The sequence below is a fragment of the Panthera leo genome, chromosome B4 (genome assembly GCF_018350215.1).
Source record: "Panthera leo isolate Ple1 chromosome B4, P.leo_Ple1_pat1.1, whole genome shotgun sequence".
NCBI lineage: Eukaryota > Metazoa > Chordata > Mammalia > Carnivora > Felidae > Panthera > Panthera leo.
In genome coordinates this window covers 40,907,969-40,924,644 of record NC_056685.1, presented here as the reverse complement: position 1 = coordinate 40,924,644, position 16,676 = coordinate 40,907,969, and the positions used below count along the sequence as shown (strand labels likewise).

The window sequence follows — 16,676 nt, the reverse complement described above, 5'->3', positions numbered from 1 at the left end:
GATGAATTACTGGGTTCTACTCCTGAAACAAATACTATACTGTATGTTAACAAAGTTGAATTTAAATAAATAAATTTTTTAAAAAGAAAAAAAGACTAGTAACAAGACAAGGATGCGTACCATTCCTGTTGCACTTTAACTTAGTATTGAAAGTCCTAGTCAATGTCAAGAAAGAAAGGAAGAAAGAAAGAAAGAAAGGGAAAGAAAGAAAAAAAGAGTGGATATGAGGGTTGAAAGAATAGAGATCAAATTATGATCATTTTTTTAATGTTTATCAAATTGTGATCGTTTACAAATTATATGATTTTCATTGTCTAAAACAGGAATCTTTTAAAAACATATTTAATGTTGATTTATGTATTTTGAGGGAGAGAGAGCATGAGCAGGGGAGGGGCAGAGAGAGAGGAAGAGAGAGAGAATCCCAAGCAGGCTCCACAGTGTCAGTACAGAGCCCAACGTAGAGCTTGAACTCACGGAGTGTGAGATCATGACCTGAGTTGAAGTTGGGTGCTTAACTGACTGAGCCACCCAGGCTCCCCTAAACATTTTATTTTTAAATAATCTCTACTCAGTGTGGGCTTGAACTCATAACCCTGAGATCAAGATTCACATGCTCTACAAACCAAGTCAGCCAGGTGGCTTGGGACTTCAATATAAACATTTTTGAAGAACAGAATTCAACCCATAACAATAGTCTTTGGCGTCCCCAAGACATTCTTGTGCTTCTGTTGTTAGTTCTTGAAATTCATGATTCCTTATAGCTTCTATAGATTCTCCAGGTTTGATTTTGGAAGAGGAAGCCAGTGGCCTCTATTAGTTATCTCGTCAGGAAACTGGATTTACACTCTGCAATCCTCTCCTTTCTTGTAGCCCTTTCCCCATTCCTCTTCATCATAGTTTTATCAGCATTTTGGCTTAAATCAGTAGACAGTATTTACATTATTAGGACTATGTAAATATTGTTTACTACTTGGTGTACTGGGGGATAACTAGTGTTTCTTATTTAAAAATTCTGTATCTTGGGGCGCTTGGGTGGCTCCGTCGTTTAGGTATCTGAGTGGCTCAGGTCATGATCTCGTGGTTCATGAGTTTGAGCCCCACATGGGGCTCTCTGCTGTGAGCACTTCAGAGCCCGCTTCAGATCCTCCGTTTCCCTCTCTCTCTGTCCCTCCCCCAATTTCTCATTCAAAAATAAATAATCATTTAAAAAAAGAAAAACATTTAAACAATAAAACCTCTATATCTTTATCGAGATACAATTCAACCAATCCAATGGATTTTAGTATATTCACAGAATAGTACATCCATCATCATTTTGGAACATTTTCATCACTACTCCAAAACGAAATCCTATGCCCTTTAACTGTCACCCTCAATTCCCCCTCCCTCCCGGTTCTAGACAACCACAAACCCACCTTCTGCCCCTATACATTCTTGCCTATTCTGGATGTTTCATCTAAATGGAATCATACCAGATTTCATCCTTTGTGACTGGCTTTTTAAATTTAGCATAGTGCTTTCAAGGTTCATCCATGTTGTAACATATATTAGTACTTCATTCCTTTTTATTACTGAATAATATTCCATTGTATGGATATACCACCTCATATTTATCCATTTATCAGTGGGTGGACATCTAGGTTGTTTTTACTTTTTGGTTATTCTTTTTTTTGTTTTGTTTTTTTAAAAGTTTATTTTGCGAGAGAAAGAGAGCACAAATAGGGAGGGGAAGAGAGAGAGGGAGAGAGTCCCAAGCAGGCTCCACACTGTCAGTGTGGATCCTGATGTGGGGCTTGAACTCATGAACTATGAGATCATGACCTGAGCCGAAGTCAAGAGCCAGATGTTTAACCAACTGAGCCATCCAGGTGCCCTGTGGTTACTCTGAAAAATGATGCCATGGACATTTGTGTAACAAGGTTTTGTGTAGACATTTTCATTTCTCTTGGGTATAAACCAAGGAGTGGAGTTGCTGGGTCACTCTATGGTAACTTTATGTTTAACTATTTGAGGAACTGCCAACTCTTTTCCAAATTGGCTGCATTATTTTGTATCTCTACCTGTGGTGTATGAAGGTTTAATTTCTCTACAGACTTGTCACCGTTTGGTATTCTTTGTTTGTTTTTCATTATAGCCATCCTAGTAGGCATAAAGTAGTGTCTCACTGTGGCTTTGATCTGTATTTCCCTGATGGCTAATGATATAGAGCATTTTTCTTGTGCTTTATTGGCCATTTGCATATCTTCTTTTTGAGAAATGTTTATTTAGATCCTCTGTCCATTTTCAAATTTTTAAAATTATAATTGAGTTGGAAGAGTCCTTTATATATCCTAGATACAATTACCATATCAGATATCTGATTTGCAAATATTTTCTTTGATTCTGTGAATTCTTTTCATTGTCTTGATCATGTTCTTTGAAGCACAAAAGTTTCATAATTTGCTGATGCCCTGTTTATTTTTCCTTTTGCGGTTTGTGCTTTTGTTATCATATCTAGGAAATCATTGCCTAATCCAAGGTCATGAAGACATATAGCTCTGTTTTCTTTTAAGACTTTTATAGTTTCAGCTCTTACATTTAATTTTTTGATACATTTTGATTTAATGTTTGTGTATGGTGGGAGGTAGCCATCCAAATTCATTCTTTTGCATGTTCACATCCAGTTGTCCAGCAGCATTTGCTGAAGAGACAATGGTCTTGGCACCCTTGTTGAAAATCAATTGACATAAATGTAAAGTAACTTCTATTTCTTATTTAACTTTTTGTTTTTTCTCAAGTTAATTGCCTCTTTTTCTTTTGTATAATTTTCTATGTATCTAGCTCTAATTTTTTTCCATATATCCCATCGGAACTGTTAAATACTTGTTCATATTATTTTTCAATTATTTATTATGTATTTATTTATGTTTATAATTTTTTTAAAGTTTTATTATTTATTTATTTATTTTGAGAGAGACAGAGACAGCTTGAGGGGGGAGGGGCAGAGAGAGGGAGAGAGAATCCCAAGCAGGCTCCACACTGCCAGTTCAGAGCCTGACTCAGGGCTCGAACCCACGAACTGTGAAACCATGACCTGGGCTGAAATCATGAGTCCAACGCTTAACTGACTGAGCCACCCAGGTGCCCCTTATTTATTTATTTTTAAAGTTTTTATTTATTTATTTTGAGAGAAAGAGAGTGTTTATGCACGTGTGCATGAGTTGCGGAAGGGCGGAGGGAGAGGGATAGAGAGAATCCCAAAAAGGCTCCATGCTGTAAGCACAGAACTTGACCAGGGCTGGATCCCATGAAAGCCGAGATCAAGAGTCAGATGCTTAACCTACTGAGCTACCCAGGCACCCCTTATTTTTCAAATATTTAAACATGGCAGATACTTTATCCGTTTTTTTTCTCTGGAGACTTTCCTGCAGTTTTTTTCCATCCTCTTGCTTCAGTCAGGACACATGGCACAGCTTCCATACCCAGGATTTTCTTTAACCAGTTTTGTGTGTGGATCCAGCATTCCATTCCTTATATCTATTGCCTTTCTCTTTCCTGTTTGTCAGAGTGCATCTTGTAGTAGCCTACTTAAATAGAGAGGTAAGAATTTTGATAATGAAAGGAGTCTATATTCTTCTTTTGATATACATTGATCTTTTAAAAAAAAATTGATCTTATATTGGTAGTTAGATTGGTATGAAATTCTAGGTTAATGATATTTCTCCAGAATTTTAAAGACACTGCCACATTGTCTATCTTCTAATACTGTATTGAGATGCTATTCTGATTCCTGTTCTTTTCCCCCCTCTTTTTGAATTTTTTTAGCTTCTTCTCTTTTTTCCAAAATATTCCAATTTCATAAAAATGTGTCTTGATATGCTTCTTTTTTCTTTCGTTGTGTTGGGCACATAGCACACTGTTTAATCCAGAGAGACTTGTTCAATTCAGGAAAATTTTCTTTTATTTCTTTTATATCTCTGTCTTATATCCTGTTTTCTCTTTTAGAATTCCTGTTAGTCAGATATTGGACTATTTGGCTTGATTTTCTAACTTTCTTTCTTACTTCCTATCCCTACCTCTGTTGGCTCTTGCTCTTGGAACTTTGTCCCTTATTTGTTTGCAATTTTTGACCACAATTTATATTTTTTGGAACTGTATCTGTGGAAATTCCCCAGGGCCTAGATCAAAGATGAGCTCATCCAGAGAGAATTGCATCACTTTTGCCAGGTGCTTGGTGGGACTGTCAACCTAGAATCACTTTAAATTCTTGCCATTTTGTTCTTAGGATCAACAAAAAATTCAGACAGTAAAGCCACAGCTTGTGGTCATAAATTCTTTACTAGTGTTTACAAGAAAAAATAAAATAAAAAAGATCTCCACTAGGCACCTACGTTCCAGACAAGCAGTTTTCTATGAAGTCCCCTAGGGACAGCATGGGTGTTAGAATATTTTGAATCCACTCTTAAATGAGGACATAGAGGTTCTGACGTAATGGTGGGGATCTTCTGTTAGATTTCCAACCCCAGAAAAGCCCTGAGCTCTGTCTCCCATGACACAGTGGCACCTGGTGAGTCCATCACCATGCCTAAATTCAACTTTTTAGCAAATGCCGCAAGGCAAAACAGACTTCAGTGCTCAGCTTACCTCTCTGGGTAGCAGCTTTGACTTTGACTTAGTTTTTGGTCTATAGTCTTTATTTTGGTCTACAGTCTATTTTCTTATCAGCTCATAAATGCATTAAAATTTTTTTTTAATGTTTATTTACCTTTGAGACTGACAGAGACAGAGTGTGAGTGGGGGAGGGGTAGAGAGCGAGGGAGACACGGAATCTGAAGCAGGCTCCAGGTTCTGAGCTGTCAGCACAAAGACTGACTGGAGGGGCGGTGTGTGTGTGTGTGTGTGTGTGTGTGTGTGTGTGCGTGTGCTCACGAGCCCTGAGATCATGACCTGAGCCGAAGTCAGCTGCCGAACCAACTGAGCCACCCAGGTGCCCTGTAAATTCATTTTAAAGATAACCTTTGAGGCAAAGAATCTAGAATAGCTAAAACAATTTTGAAAACAACAGCAACAATAATAAAGTGGGAGAAATAGTTCTACCTGATGTTAAGACTTACTATTTATAGCTACAGTAATTAAGACAGTGTGTTATTGGCAGAAGGAAAGACACATAGATCAGTGGAACTGAAGAGAACCCAGAAATAGATCTGCCCAAATATGCTAAACTGATTTTTGACAAAGGTGCAAAAGCAATTCAACAGAGGAAGGTTTGCTTTTTTCAACAAATGGTCTGGAGCAATGGACATCCATAAACAATAAAATGAACTCTGATCTAAACTTTACACCTTATACGACAATGAACTCAAAATGGATCACAGACTTATATGTGAAACACAAAAATGTACAACTTTTAGAAAATAAAATAAGAAAATAATCATCAGGATGTAGGGCTAGGCAAAGCTTCTTAGACTTCACACCAAAAGTATAATCCATAGGAGGACAAGTTGATAAATTGGATCTAAACAGAATTGAAAACCTTCGCTCTGTGTGAGATCCCTTTGAGAGGATGAAAAGGCAAATGACAGACCAGGAGAAAGCACCTATCAGACAAAGTACTTTATCTGGAATATTTAAAGAATTCCCAAAACTCAATAGTAAAAAAATGAACAACCCAATTAGAAAATGGTCAGGGCACCTGGGTGGCTCAGTCAGTGAACCATTCGACTCTTGATCTCGGCTCAGGTCATGATGTCAAGATTTGTGAGATCAAGCCCCATGTTGGGCTCTGTGCTGACAGCATGGAGCCTGCTTGGGATTCTCTCTCTTCCTCTCTCTCTCTCTCTCTGCCCCTCCCTTGCTCACGTGCACTCTCTCTCTTTCTCTCTCTCTCAATATCAATAAACATTTTTTAAAAATTAAAAAAAAAAAGAAAATGGGCAAAAGATATGAGCAGACCTTTCATCGAAGAGGATATATATATAGGAGGCAAAAATCACATTAAAACATGTTCAACATAATCAGCCATCACAGAAATGAGAGTTAAAACTACAATGATCCTGGGTGCCTGGGTGACTCAGTAGGTTGGCGTCTGACTCTTGATCTCAGCTCAGGTCTTGAACTCAGGGTCATGAGTTCAAGCCTGGCATTGGACTTCATACTAAGCATGGAGACTACTTTAAAAAAAAAAGAAAAGAAACTACAATGATATATGACTACGTACCTATTGGAATGGCTAGAATAAAAAAGAAACAGTGACAACACCAAGTAGTGGTGAAGATGTGGACAAACTGGATCCCACTTACACTGCTTGTGGTAATTTAAATGGTAAAGCAATTCCAGAAACCGGTTTGGCAGTTTTTTCTGAAACTAAACATGCAATTACCTTCCAACCCAGTAATTGCCCTCTTGTCCCAGAGAAAATTCATGTTCATGCAAACCTGTACATGGTTGTTCATAGCAGTCTTATTTGTAATCTCAAACTGAAATCAGCCCAAATGTCTTTTTATCAGGTAGATGGTTAAACAAATTACGACATATCCATTCCACAGAATACTACTCAACAATGAAAATTATTGATACACACAAATTGGATGGATCTCAAGGATATCATGGAGGAAGGACTGCTTTTTCAGCAAATGGTCCTTGAGCAATGGGACATCCATAGGCAAAAATGGGAAAAAAAGTCAATCTTAAAAGGTTTCATTTGTATGATTCCATTTCTATAATATTCTTGAAATAAAATTATAGAGATGGAGAACAAATTAGTGTCTGACAAGGATTGGTAGGAGTGGCTATGAAAAGATAGCACAGGGGAGTCTTGTAGTAATGTAACAGTTCTGTATCATGAGTGTGGTGGTGGTTACAGGAATCTACATTTAAAGCTACATGCACATGTGAATGTATGTAAAACTGATGAAATATGAATAAACTCCATGGATTGTACCAATGTCAATATCCTGGTTTTAATAGGGTACTGCTATCACTGGGGGAGCTAAGTGAAGGGAGATGGGGAACCTATCTGTACTTTTTTGAGGGCCACCTCATGTGAATCTATAATTATTTTTTTAGCAAGTTTAAAAACATAGTAATTGTTATTTTTTAAATTTATTTTTAATGTTTATTTTTTTATTTAAAAAAATTTTTTTAACGTTTATTTTTGAGACAGAGAGAGACGGAGCATGAATGGGGGAGGGTCAGAGAGAGGGAGACACAGAATCTGAAACAGGCTCCAGGCTCTGAGCTGTCAGGACAGAGCCTGACGTGGGGCTCAAACTCACGGACCGTGAGATCATGACCTGAGCCGAATTCGGCCGCTTAACCGACTGAGCCACCCAGGCACCCTTTAATGTTTATTTTTGAGAGAGAGAGAGAGAGAGAGAGAGAGACAGAGACAGAGAGAGAGAAAGAGAGGCAGAGCATGAGTGGGGAGGAGCAGAGAGAGAGGGAGACACGGAATCCCAAGCAGGCTCTGACAGCTCAGAGCCTGACTGGGGCTCAAACCCATGAACTGCGAGATCATGACCTGAGCCAAAGTTGGACACTCAACTGACTGAGCCACCCAGGCACCCCAAAACATATTAATTTAAAAAAAATCAGTGCTTTTAAGTTTTTTTCCCAGTGATCTTAATTTTTTAAAAACTCAGTGATTTTAAGGTTTGTTTTCCCAGGGGAGATTTGGTGGGGTTTTGAGGGTTTAAGCAGGATTGTAACATTTGGATATATCATCCTGGGAGTTTCTTAGAGGATGGATATGAGGGAGGGCAAGACTAGAAGCAGAAAGATATAGTTCACTGATTCTAGGAGGCATTTTTTCTTTTCATTTTAATATCTAAATTGGGGGGTGCGTGGGTGGCTCAGTTGGTTGAGCGTCCAACTTCAGCTCAGGTCATGATCTCCTAGTTGGTGAGTTTGAATCCTGCCTCGGGCTCTGTGCTGACAGCTCAGAGCCTGGAGCTTGCTTGGTTGGGATTCTGTGTCTGCCTCTCTCTGCCCCTCCCCGCCTCTCAAAAAGAAATAAACTTAAAAAAAAAAAAAAAGATGGTAAAAAATATCTAAATTGGGATGTTTCACTGTAACTATTAGCCAGATGGTAGTCATACTGTATTTGTCATACCTACTCAGAAGAATCAAAACTTGCCAAATGGGTGTCCAAGGCTTGGAAGAAAATTCTGGAGACAGAAGAGAAACACTCTACTTTAAGAAATGCCACATCACCGAAGCCCTTGATGGCATGCACAGAGGACTACATTGTGTGAAAAATCATGGACATCTAAGAGTAAGTAAAAAAAAAAAAAAAATAATCATAAGAGTCAGGCTCTGAATGCGAAGTTTTGGGAATACTGTTACCATGTTGCTCTTTTAAAATTTCCTTTTTATGTATGCACAAGAGTGAACTATTATAAAAATCTGTATCTATATAAATCTACACTTTCAATAAATATAAAATAAAAATTCTAAGTGATAAGAAAGCATTGTGTCAGTTTTCTTTTTTTCTTAGCGGAAGCTAAAATAATGGTAAGTTTTACAACGGATAGTGTCCAGGCAAGGGATAATAGTCTAAAGTGAGAGTAGGACAGTGATACGAGGGAAACGAATCCCTGAAAAACTAAGAAGGAAAGATCCACTCAGCTTGGTGAATTATCAGAGGAGGGGTACAGATGAACGGGGAAGGAAATCTAGGGTGGTTTCTAGGTGTCTGGTTTGGGCAACTGAGTCAGTGTGGTAACCTACCTGGGAGGGATTACAGGGGGAGTTCGATTTAGGATAATTCATTGCATGAGGAGCTTGCTGGCTATGTTGAAGGAAAAGGATGAATAAAGCCTTCCTAATTGCTCTGGAGGGACAGAACCCCGCGTCTGGTACTAGGTCTTGAGGACTTGGGGCTCAGCCTTTATGGATTCTGTACATCAGAGTTATTTGTGAGAGGTGGGTAGGTAAGGCGGAGCGCCGACCAGGTCTGCTCGCCTGTGAGCTGAACCTCTGTGAGCGAAACTGCCTCTACACCCAGCACGCTGGTGTCTAGGTCACTGAGAGCTGGGCCCGCCCGCGGTTGTGATTGGCTGGTGCTGCGAGCGCCTGGGGTCGTGGGCGGGCCCGGACTGCAGGAACTGCTCAGCGATTGGCTGCTAGGTACCCAAAAGGCCTAAATCAAACTGTTGGCGCCTCCCTTCCAGAGAGCTGGCGCGTTTTTCCATCTAGTCCCGTCGCTTAGTTAGACTGGTAAGCAAACGACAGTTGAAGTGGTGAGAGAACCGATCCCCTAAGCAACGGCTCTTTTCCGGAGTCGGGAATGAGAGGGGAGAGCTGGGATTGGCCAATTTGTAGGGACAGGGCGGGCTTGGCTTTATTCGGGCTTGGCTTCTGGACTGGCGCCTGTCCTGGGCTCGGATTGGGCTGCGGGATTGTCTACGTTACTGGGAGGCGTGGCCGACACTAATAAAGAGTGGGGCCCGCGCGGCAGCTGCGGTATGTTCCACCGCAGCTAGAACCCGGGGTGGTCAGGTGGAGGCGAAGCGCGGCACTTCCGTCGACTTCACCCGCAGCGGTCCCCCGGTCTGTAGTCTCGCCGCAGCCACGGGAGAAAAGACGGAGCCCTCCGCCGCCACAGAAATGTGAGTTGACTCTGGTGTAGGGGGCTCCACACTTCCTTGCCAACTCCCACCCTCAGCGCCAGACTCTGCGGGATGGAAAATGGCGCATTGCAGCAGCTGCAGCGACACGGGGAAGCACCACCGCGCGCCGCCCCCAGACCTGGCCACCCCTGGGGAGAGAAGGCAGTACCCCATTCCTGCAGCAGCCACAGCCAGCACCCCACGGGCGGGGTAGGGGCGCGGGGGTCCCACCTTCATTGCACTGTCTTCTCTCGCCTGCGGGGCGCCTCATTCAGGTCTCTGTAATAGTGAAGCCGGGACCGGGCGAAGGTGGGGCATGGAGACACTGGGGAGGGTGTTCAAGACCCTTTCTTGTTGTCTAATTGTACTTGGGGCCTCTGGAAACAGTAATGAGTAGTGCACCTGCCAGTGAGTAACTTGGGTTGCCCTGCAATGTCTGGATTTATGTATGCCCCTCATCCCAGCTGTGACGCGTTACCCACCTCCCCCACGCCCCTCTTGGCAGTACGCAAAGGTCCCGAAACTTATCTGACAGTTCTTTGGCGCCAGGCGAGCAGCTCAGAAAGACTCAAGGGGCAGTGGCATGTGATTCCAAGCAGCCATTCATCTCAAGGCCACCTGTATAGGAGGTGTTTTCCTGTCGTTGACTCTTAGCCAAGTATTTGGAAGAGAAATAGAACCAAGGATCCCTGCCTTCCCCCAACAAATCAATTTAGTCTCTGACGGTCTTCAACATCAGCCCCATTCCCAAGATCCTGGGGGAGAACTGTGGCTAGACGAATCAAGTATTTCCCTGTCAGGACCACAATGAATTAAAAAAAGATTTTTCTTTCTTATTACTGTCTGGAATCCTGGCTTGGTCCTAGATATATTTGTGTTGCTTCTCCTAGTGACAAAAAAGGGAAAAGATTTCAGTAAGGTTTCATATGGGTTATGACTACCCCTGGATATTTTATTGCTGAGTGTTCCCAACTTCCAACAAATAGTAAGTGAAATGGTCCCTTCAGATGCTTTGTAACCATTTCATTTTTTCTTTATTTGATTTCTACAGTTTTAAATGTATGTGATATTCTATGCATTTTGGCCAAGCCCTAAGATTCCATTTTTTTTTTTTTTCCTCCTGCTTTGGGGAGGAGGGGGGATCCTTCTCAGTGGACTGGTTCCCAGTAGCAGGCATGTGGGATGAACTGAAGGAGATGGAGAGAGCATGGTGACTAGCAGGGCATCACGAGATCTCTGACCTTAATCTTGTCATTGGTGCCACCATACTGGACTGCTTCCAAGATCAAATACTGGCTGCTACATACTGAATTTTCCACCTTCAGAGAACTAGATTGCTTAGCTCAGTAGTAACACAAGAGTCTTGTGGCTTCCATGGCTTTGTGTATTTCTTTTCTTTGCTTCTTTTGTGCTTTAGAGGGAAATGAGAAAGTGATTTCTTGAATGGGGATGAGTCGGGTATAATCAGCTGGTAAAGCCTTTCTGAAGTTATTCTCTATTTTTTTAAGACCAAAAGAAATTCACTTAGGGAGGAAGAACTTCTGGGTATTCTATTGTGAGTAGTCAAGGCATTTCCTTTTGGTGACTTGTATGGTTTAATTCCTAATGCTTTTGCTCTTGGACTGAGCCTGGGAGGTATGTTTTTGAGATTCTGCTTCTGTTTGAGGAGTTCTTACTATAACCTCCATTCTCCATAAAGTTTGAGAATCTCCCTCTGCCAGTGGAGTCTTCCTTGGGAGAGAAAAATCTCATGCCCTAGGTTAGACTTCTAGAAATTCTTTAGGAGATGAATTTAGCCTCCATTGTTGGGACATGGAAAGGAGCTTATGTTGAAGACCCTTTCTCAGGCTAAGGGAAAGTAAGAACAATCTCTGTGTATAGTAGTATAAACCAGGATTTCTCTTTGGGACATAAAGAACTAGGGGAGCCTCCTGAGACTTGATGCCAAATCTAGAAAAGGAAGGGACATGATGTTTGTGATGCATGTACATTGGGGACCATTACCCATATTTTTGCTTCCTGTCTATGTTCTTGGAACAGTTTCATAACTAGCACAATTGCTTTGGGCCGCAGTTCTACCTAAGTAAAACCCCCATCTTCTCTGCCCCAAACAAAGCAAGCTAACAGTCCTGACTCAACTCTACCTACAGAAGCCTTGCCTTTGGTGATTTTCCCAAGTTGTCCTTATAGCAGTCACAACATACTAATGATTGTGTGAAACAACTGTTAACTAGATCCTCTTAAGCAGGGTCTGTTGGCTTGCCCTTTCTTCAGGCTTTGTGTAAAAGAGCTGCTCAGTCCACAAGCTTGTCCTGAGGGTTTAGTCTTTTGTGTGAATTTCTCCTAACCTGGATAGGAATTTTCCAGTTTGACTTCATGTGAAAGGCTTCTGACAGGAAAGTACCATCTAGTCTAAGACTGGCACATTTGTCCCCGTAGCCATTGTGCCAGAGGATATTTGAGTTTGGGTCAAAGGATAGCCCCAAGCAGGATCTCTTGATGCCATCCTGGATGTCCCTGAGCCCCATCTAAGTGTTGTTACAGGATTTTTCATCTTTTGGTTCTTCCTGTATGCTGCATCTTCTTACTTGGTGTTGTCAAGAAGTTAGAATCCCTTCTAGTTGCATATAACCTAATCACCTTGGTGTTGGTGATGGGGGTGAGAATACATGGGATTCCTTTCTGTCTCGGTTACGTTGTGTACTTGGCCCACTTCTCTCCACAGGTCTGCTCCGGCTCAGCCGCCCACTGAAGGGGCAGAAGGGGCTGCCCCAGGTGGGGGCCCCCCTGGCCCTCCTCCTAATACGACCAGTAACAGACGACTGCAGCAAACCCAGGCACAAGTGGAGGAAGTAAGTGGAGAGCTTTGTCTCTGAGAGTTTCCAGCTGCTAGAAGTTTAGAAACTTCTTTTTTTCTTTTTTCTTTTTTTTTTTTTAATAGAAGGGCAAGGCATTCTTGAGTTACATGGGGCCAGACTTGTGATTCCCTTATTGTTCTTACCTCTGTCTCTAGCAAGGAAGCTTACTGGCTTTGTTTCTGCAACCTCCCTCAGGTGGTGGACATCATGCGTGTGAATGTGGACAAGGTCCTGAAGAGGGATGAGATACTGTCACAGCTGGATGACCGAGCTGACGCCTTGCAGGTGGGAGCATCACAATTTGAGAGCAGTGCTGCCAAGCTAAAGAGGAAGTATTGGTGGAAAAACTGCAAGGTGAGTTTTCTTTTTCTCTCTGCCTTTACTTCCTGGGCCTCAACTCCTAGAAGGCAAGAAAACCTTTGGGCGCATACCTTCCTTACCTCTAGTGGCACAGGATCTCTGCCCTGCAGAACTCGGGAGAAAACCTGAAAGCCTCCTTGAGATGCATTACCCTGAATTGGCCACCAGGGTAGGCTAGAGTATTCAGAACCACTAACTGGGGGACAGTGATACCCTGAGGAGTTTGGAAATGGTCAGTCAAGCTGCTTTTCCCCAAAAGATCCCTGGAAAAATTTCCCCTGGACATTCCCCACACACAACTAACCTCAGCATGATGACTAGGCTAGATATATATTTAAATACCTGCAGCTTTTAGGAATGAGCTGAACACTTCATGATGAAAAATGAACTAGCTGGCTAAAGATCCCAAGTCTACACCTCCACCTGAGTTCCTTTCAAGGCCTTCGGGCAACAGGCGCTAAGCGAAACAGAGCAGGCTGCAGATGCTATGATGTTTCTGGGAAGCTTCAGATGTGGTGCAGGGTTAGGGTTAGGGTTAGGGTTAGGGTTATAGGTCTTTCCTCCTTCCCTAAATCCAAGGGCCCATTTTTGGTCAATGTTTCCTCAGATGATGATCATGCTGGGAGCTATCTGTGCCATCATCGTGGTAGTTATTGTAAGTAAGTATCGCTGAGGTTGCTGGTGGGGTGAAGAGGTGGGAAGGTCCTGGAGTCTTCTCCCAGCCCTGCCTGCCTGCCTGCCTGCCTGGGGAGTGGGGCTGCTCTGACTGAGGTATGGAGATCGCTGCTGTGGGGTCATCACCCGGTTTGGGAGGGAGGAAGGGCAAGGACAAAGGACTTCCTAGGTGGGCAAGCCTTCCCTCTGCAAGATATTGTGGGAAGATGGTCCCTCCTATTCTGAGGAAGTGGGGCTATGCTGTTTGTCACTGGCTGGGCTTAGGGGACACCATGGGGATGGGACACCTGCAACTGTAAGCCCCGACTGTCTAGTAACTTGATGTAATTTGCCCTCTTGTTTTCTCCTGTCTCTTTCTCTTTTCCATCTGGGACTTCCTGATTCCTGTGTCCAGTCTACTTTTTTACTTGAGAATGTGCCACCCCTTCCCTGTTCTCCATTGCCATCCAACTCATGTCCCCTTCCCTCTGTTTACTCTCTCAACAAACGTCCCCATCTACCTCCCTCCACCCCGTCCAGGCTTCTCCGTCGCCCACTCCTTCTTTTCTGTTGCTTTCATTTGCACTGTGTCCCTCAACACTAGAATTGCTGCTCGTGGCACCGTCCTGAAGTAACCACCTGAAGAGCAACAGCTGGCACCTTCCCCCTACCCCGTTCTTATGTACCCACTCAAGTTCCCCCAAAGCCAAAAAGAGTGGGAGGCCAAGAGAAGAGGAAGGGGTGTAGCTGGGGTGATATGCCCAAGAAGGTGCCAAGACCAGGGGGAGGAGAAGGGTATCTGGTGCCCGTGGTGCCACCAGGAAAGGCCAGGCCACTGGCAGGAGGAGGCTGTGAACAGCTAGAAGAATGGCAGCTCACTCAAGACTGCCCTGGTCACATGGGGCTCTTCTCCTAGGCCAGGCCTGCAGAGGATCCTGGGGTGGGCCCAGAGACCAACTTGGTTCTGGTGCAATACCCTTTTAGAAAGTCAAGCTTATTTTTGCAGTAATTTCTAATCTGTTAGTCCAAGATTTTCTATGTTGTCAGGGATATTACAACCTTTTGCTTTGTTTTCTGGAGACCTAGAGCACACACGTTAATTGCTAAAGTACCAGCTTCATTCCTATCCTAGATGCAGCCCCATAAGCTCATGACTACAAGGGGCTGTCTCTCATCCACATTTTCTGCAGCATTCTGTGTTGTTCCTGAGAATACCAAATAATTCCATAGAGCCAAAGCTTGGGACTCTCCATTTTAATTGTTGGCATAGGTAAAGAGAGTATGTGTTAATTCCAGAGAGACAATGAGTCAAAGACCCAATCTGAAAATAACAAGATCGGAAGAAGCTACCTCTTGCCTGCTTTTTGAGGAGGGTCCTGTTCCTCCCTTCCCATTGATAAAGTGTGAAGTGTTAGGAATGAGGGTCCTTGGACTCTCAGGGACTCCTTTTCTCTACACTATTCCCAGCTACTTGCCAAAGGCAAGGACGAGGCAGGAGGTCCTTCCTGAGGGTAGCCGATTCTGAGTGTTCAGAGAAGTCCGATGTACTTGCCAGCCCAGTCTCAGGTGGGAGGCGGGACGGTCTGTAGACAAGTGTGCTTGTGGACTGCTGTGCTGTCATGGGGCCCTCTCATCGAGAGCCACCTGTCTGTTCTTCCTGCACTGTATTCCCCTTCTAAACCACCTGTACCCATCTGAATGCCACTTTGCCTCCTTTCCTTTCCTCTGCGTGGTTTGTGGGGACAGACAGTGGAAGCTGAGGCGGCCACTGGTGGACTTCAGATAGGGTGTTGAGTGGAATAGACCCAGGTGTGAGGGGAGGAGGGCAGGCTGGGAACAGGAGGGGGAGCACCCATGACCCTTTATTCTTCCTGTCATCTGGCCCATGTGCAGGAAGAGGCTGAGGCCAGGCTGGGCTGGGTCTGGATGCCATTTTCCACGCAGCAGCATTTCATTGCGCAAAACCATCCTTCCTTTCCCTTTGCCCCCTTTTCCCACATTCCCTTCGTCCTGCCCCAGGGCAGGACTGAAGAGCTGGAAGAAAGCAGTCAGTGTACCCTCCCAACGGCCCCCCTCGAAGGTCTCCACTCTCCTCTGGGCTCCTCCTTGCCTAATGCAGGGGGTCACCGCTGGAGAAGAACCACCAGTGTCCTCGATGTGTCCCGAGCCTGGAGCCAATTCGCCCTCTTGGCCCACCTAGCCCTGTCACAGGAATTCTTTCCTGGGTTTCTGTCCCTCTGAGGCTCACCAGATGTAGTTGGCTTTGTTCTTTTGGGGATGTTTGCCCTTCTACTTTCTTTCTCACCCCACCCTGTACCCTCTTCTGTGTCTTTGCTGTCCCCCCTCCCGCCCCCCCAACCACCCATGTGCATGAGCAAATATGCAACCAAACCCCGGGACTTTGCAGTCAAATGAAGCCAAGCTTCCCACATCCCCTTCTTCTTTGGTTTGCCATGAGGCGATGTGGGGTTTCCACTGTTTGTCTGTCATCACCTCTGTCTTTTTTCCTACCCCCAACCCCATACTTGTATAGAATAATAACAGTTGTACTTCCACCAAAGGCATGTGGCATATTTACCAATCTCATGTATTCTGAACAAAGGCAAAAAATATAAATTCCTACCACTATGCTGACTTGGTTGTTGTTTGGGTTGGAGTCACTGAGGAGGGGCCAGGGTGGGGCGTTGTTTTCCTTCTCTAGTCTGATGTTGTGTGAGGCCGGAAGGCTGGCTTATGTGTGCCGTGTGGTCTTCTCGAGATGAAAGGTGTGTGTGTTGGCACAGGAAGTGGTCTCTGCTCTTGTTCGTACCTGGAGCAGCCCAACTCTTCCAGGTGCTAGCGAGAGGAAGTGATGGCAGGAAGCTGAGTGGGCATCTCGAACATCACCTCACAAACAACTGCAGGTTTTCTCAGACACCTCCTGTCCACCTCCTTCCTAGGTCCCCAGGCTGCGCGGCCTGTCCCGGGGGCGTGCCGAGATGAGGCCTCAGCAAACACGCCCGTTCCCCAGCAGCCTCACGTAGTTTCCTTACGCCGAGTTCCACTGTGCTGACCAGACACAATTTAGAAATGGATGAAAAGAGACATCTTCCCCCTGCAGTTGAGGGACTGAGGAGTTTGTAGGTATCCTGAAATGCCCGGTAGCTGTCTAAAGGGGTACAACCTTAATTGCAGCACAAGGGTACACAGAGCAACTGGCGTGGAGCCCCAAGGCTGC

The 16,676-nt window shown here is 44.0% G+C and overlaps 2 protein-coding genes across 2 annotated transcripts in view; one reads left to right on the top strand and one right to left on the bottom strand.

The window, feature by feature from the left end:
* Positions 1–8,945, bottom strand: part of NCAPD2 (non-SMC condensin I complex subunit D2) — a 45,958-nt gene extending 37,013 nt beyond the window's left edge. Inside the window, exons 1-2 of the mRNA XM_042945605.1 lie at positions 8,707–8,945; positions 8,090–8,245 (exon numbers count right to left, since the gene is read on the bottom strand). The gene's annotated coding sequence lies outside the window, so the exon portion shown is untranslated. The remainder of the gene's footprint in view (positions 1–8,089; positions 8,246–8,706) is intronic.
* Positions 8,946–9,146: 201 nt separating this feature from the next.
* On the top strand, positions 9,147–16,087 carry VAMP1 (vesicle associated membrane protein 1). The gene is made up of 6 exons (XM_042945614.1): positions 9,147–9,195; positions 9,437–9,587; positions 12,313–12,439; positions 12,641–12,799; positions 13,413–13,464; positions 13,875–16,087. Coding segments are annotated over exons 2-6 (357 nt in total). The 5' UTR covers positions 9,147–9,195; positions 9,437–9,585; the 3' UTR covers positions 13,892–16,087.
* The last annotated feature ends 589 nt before the right edge of the window (positions 16,088–16,676 follow it).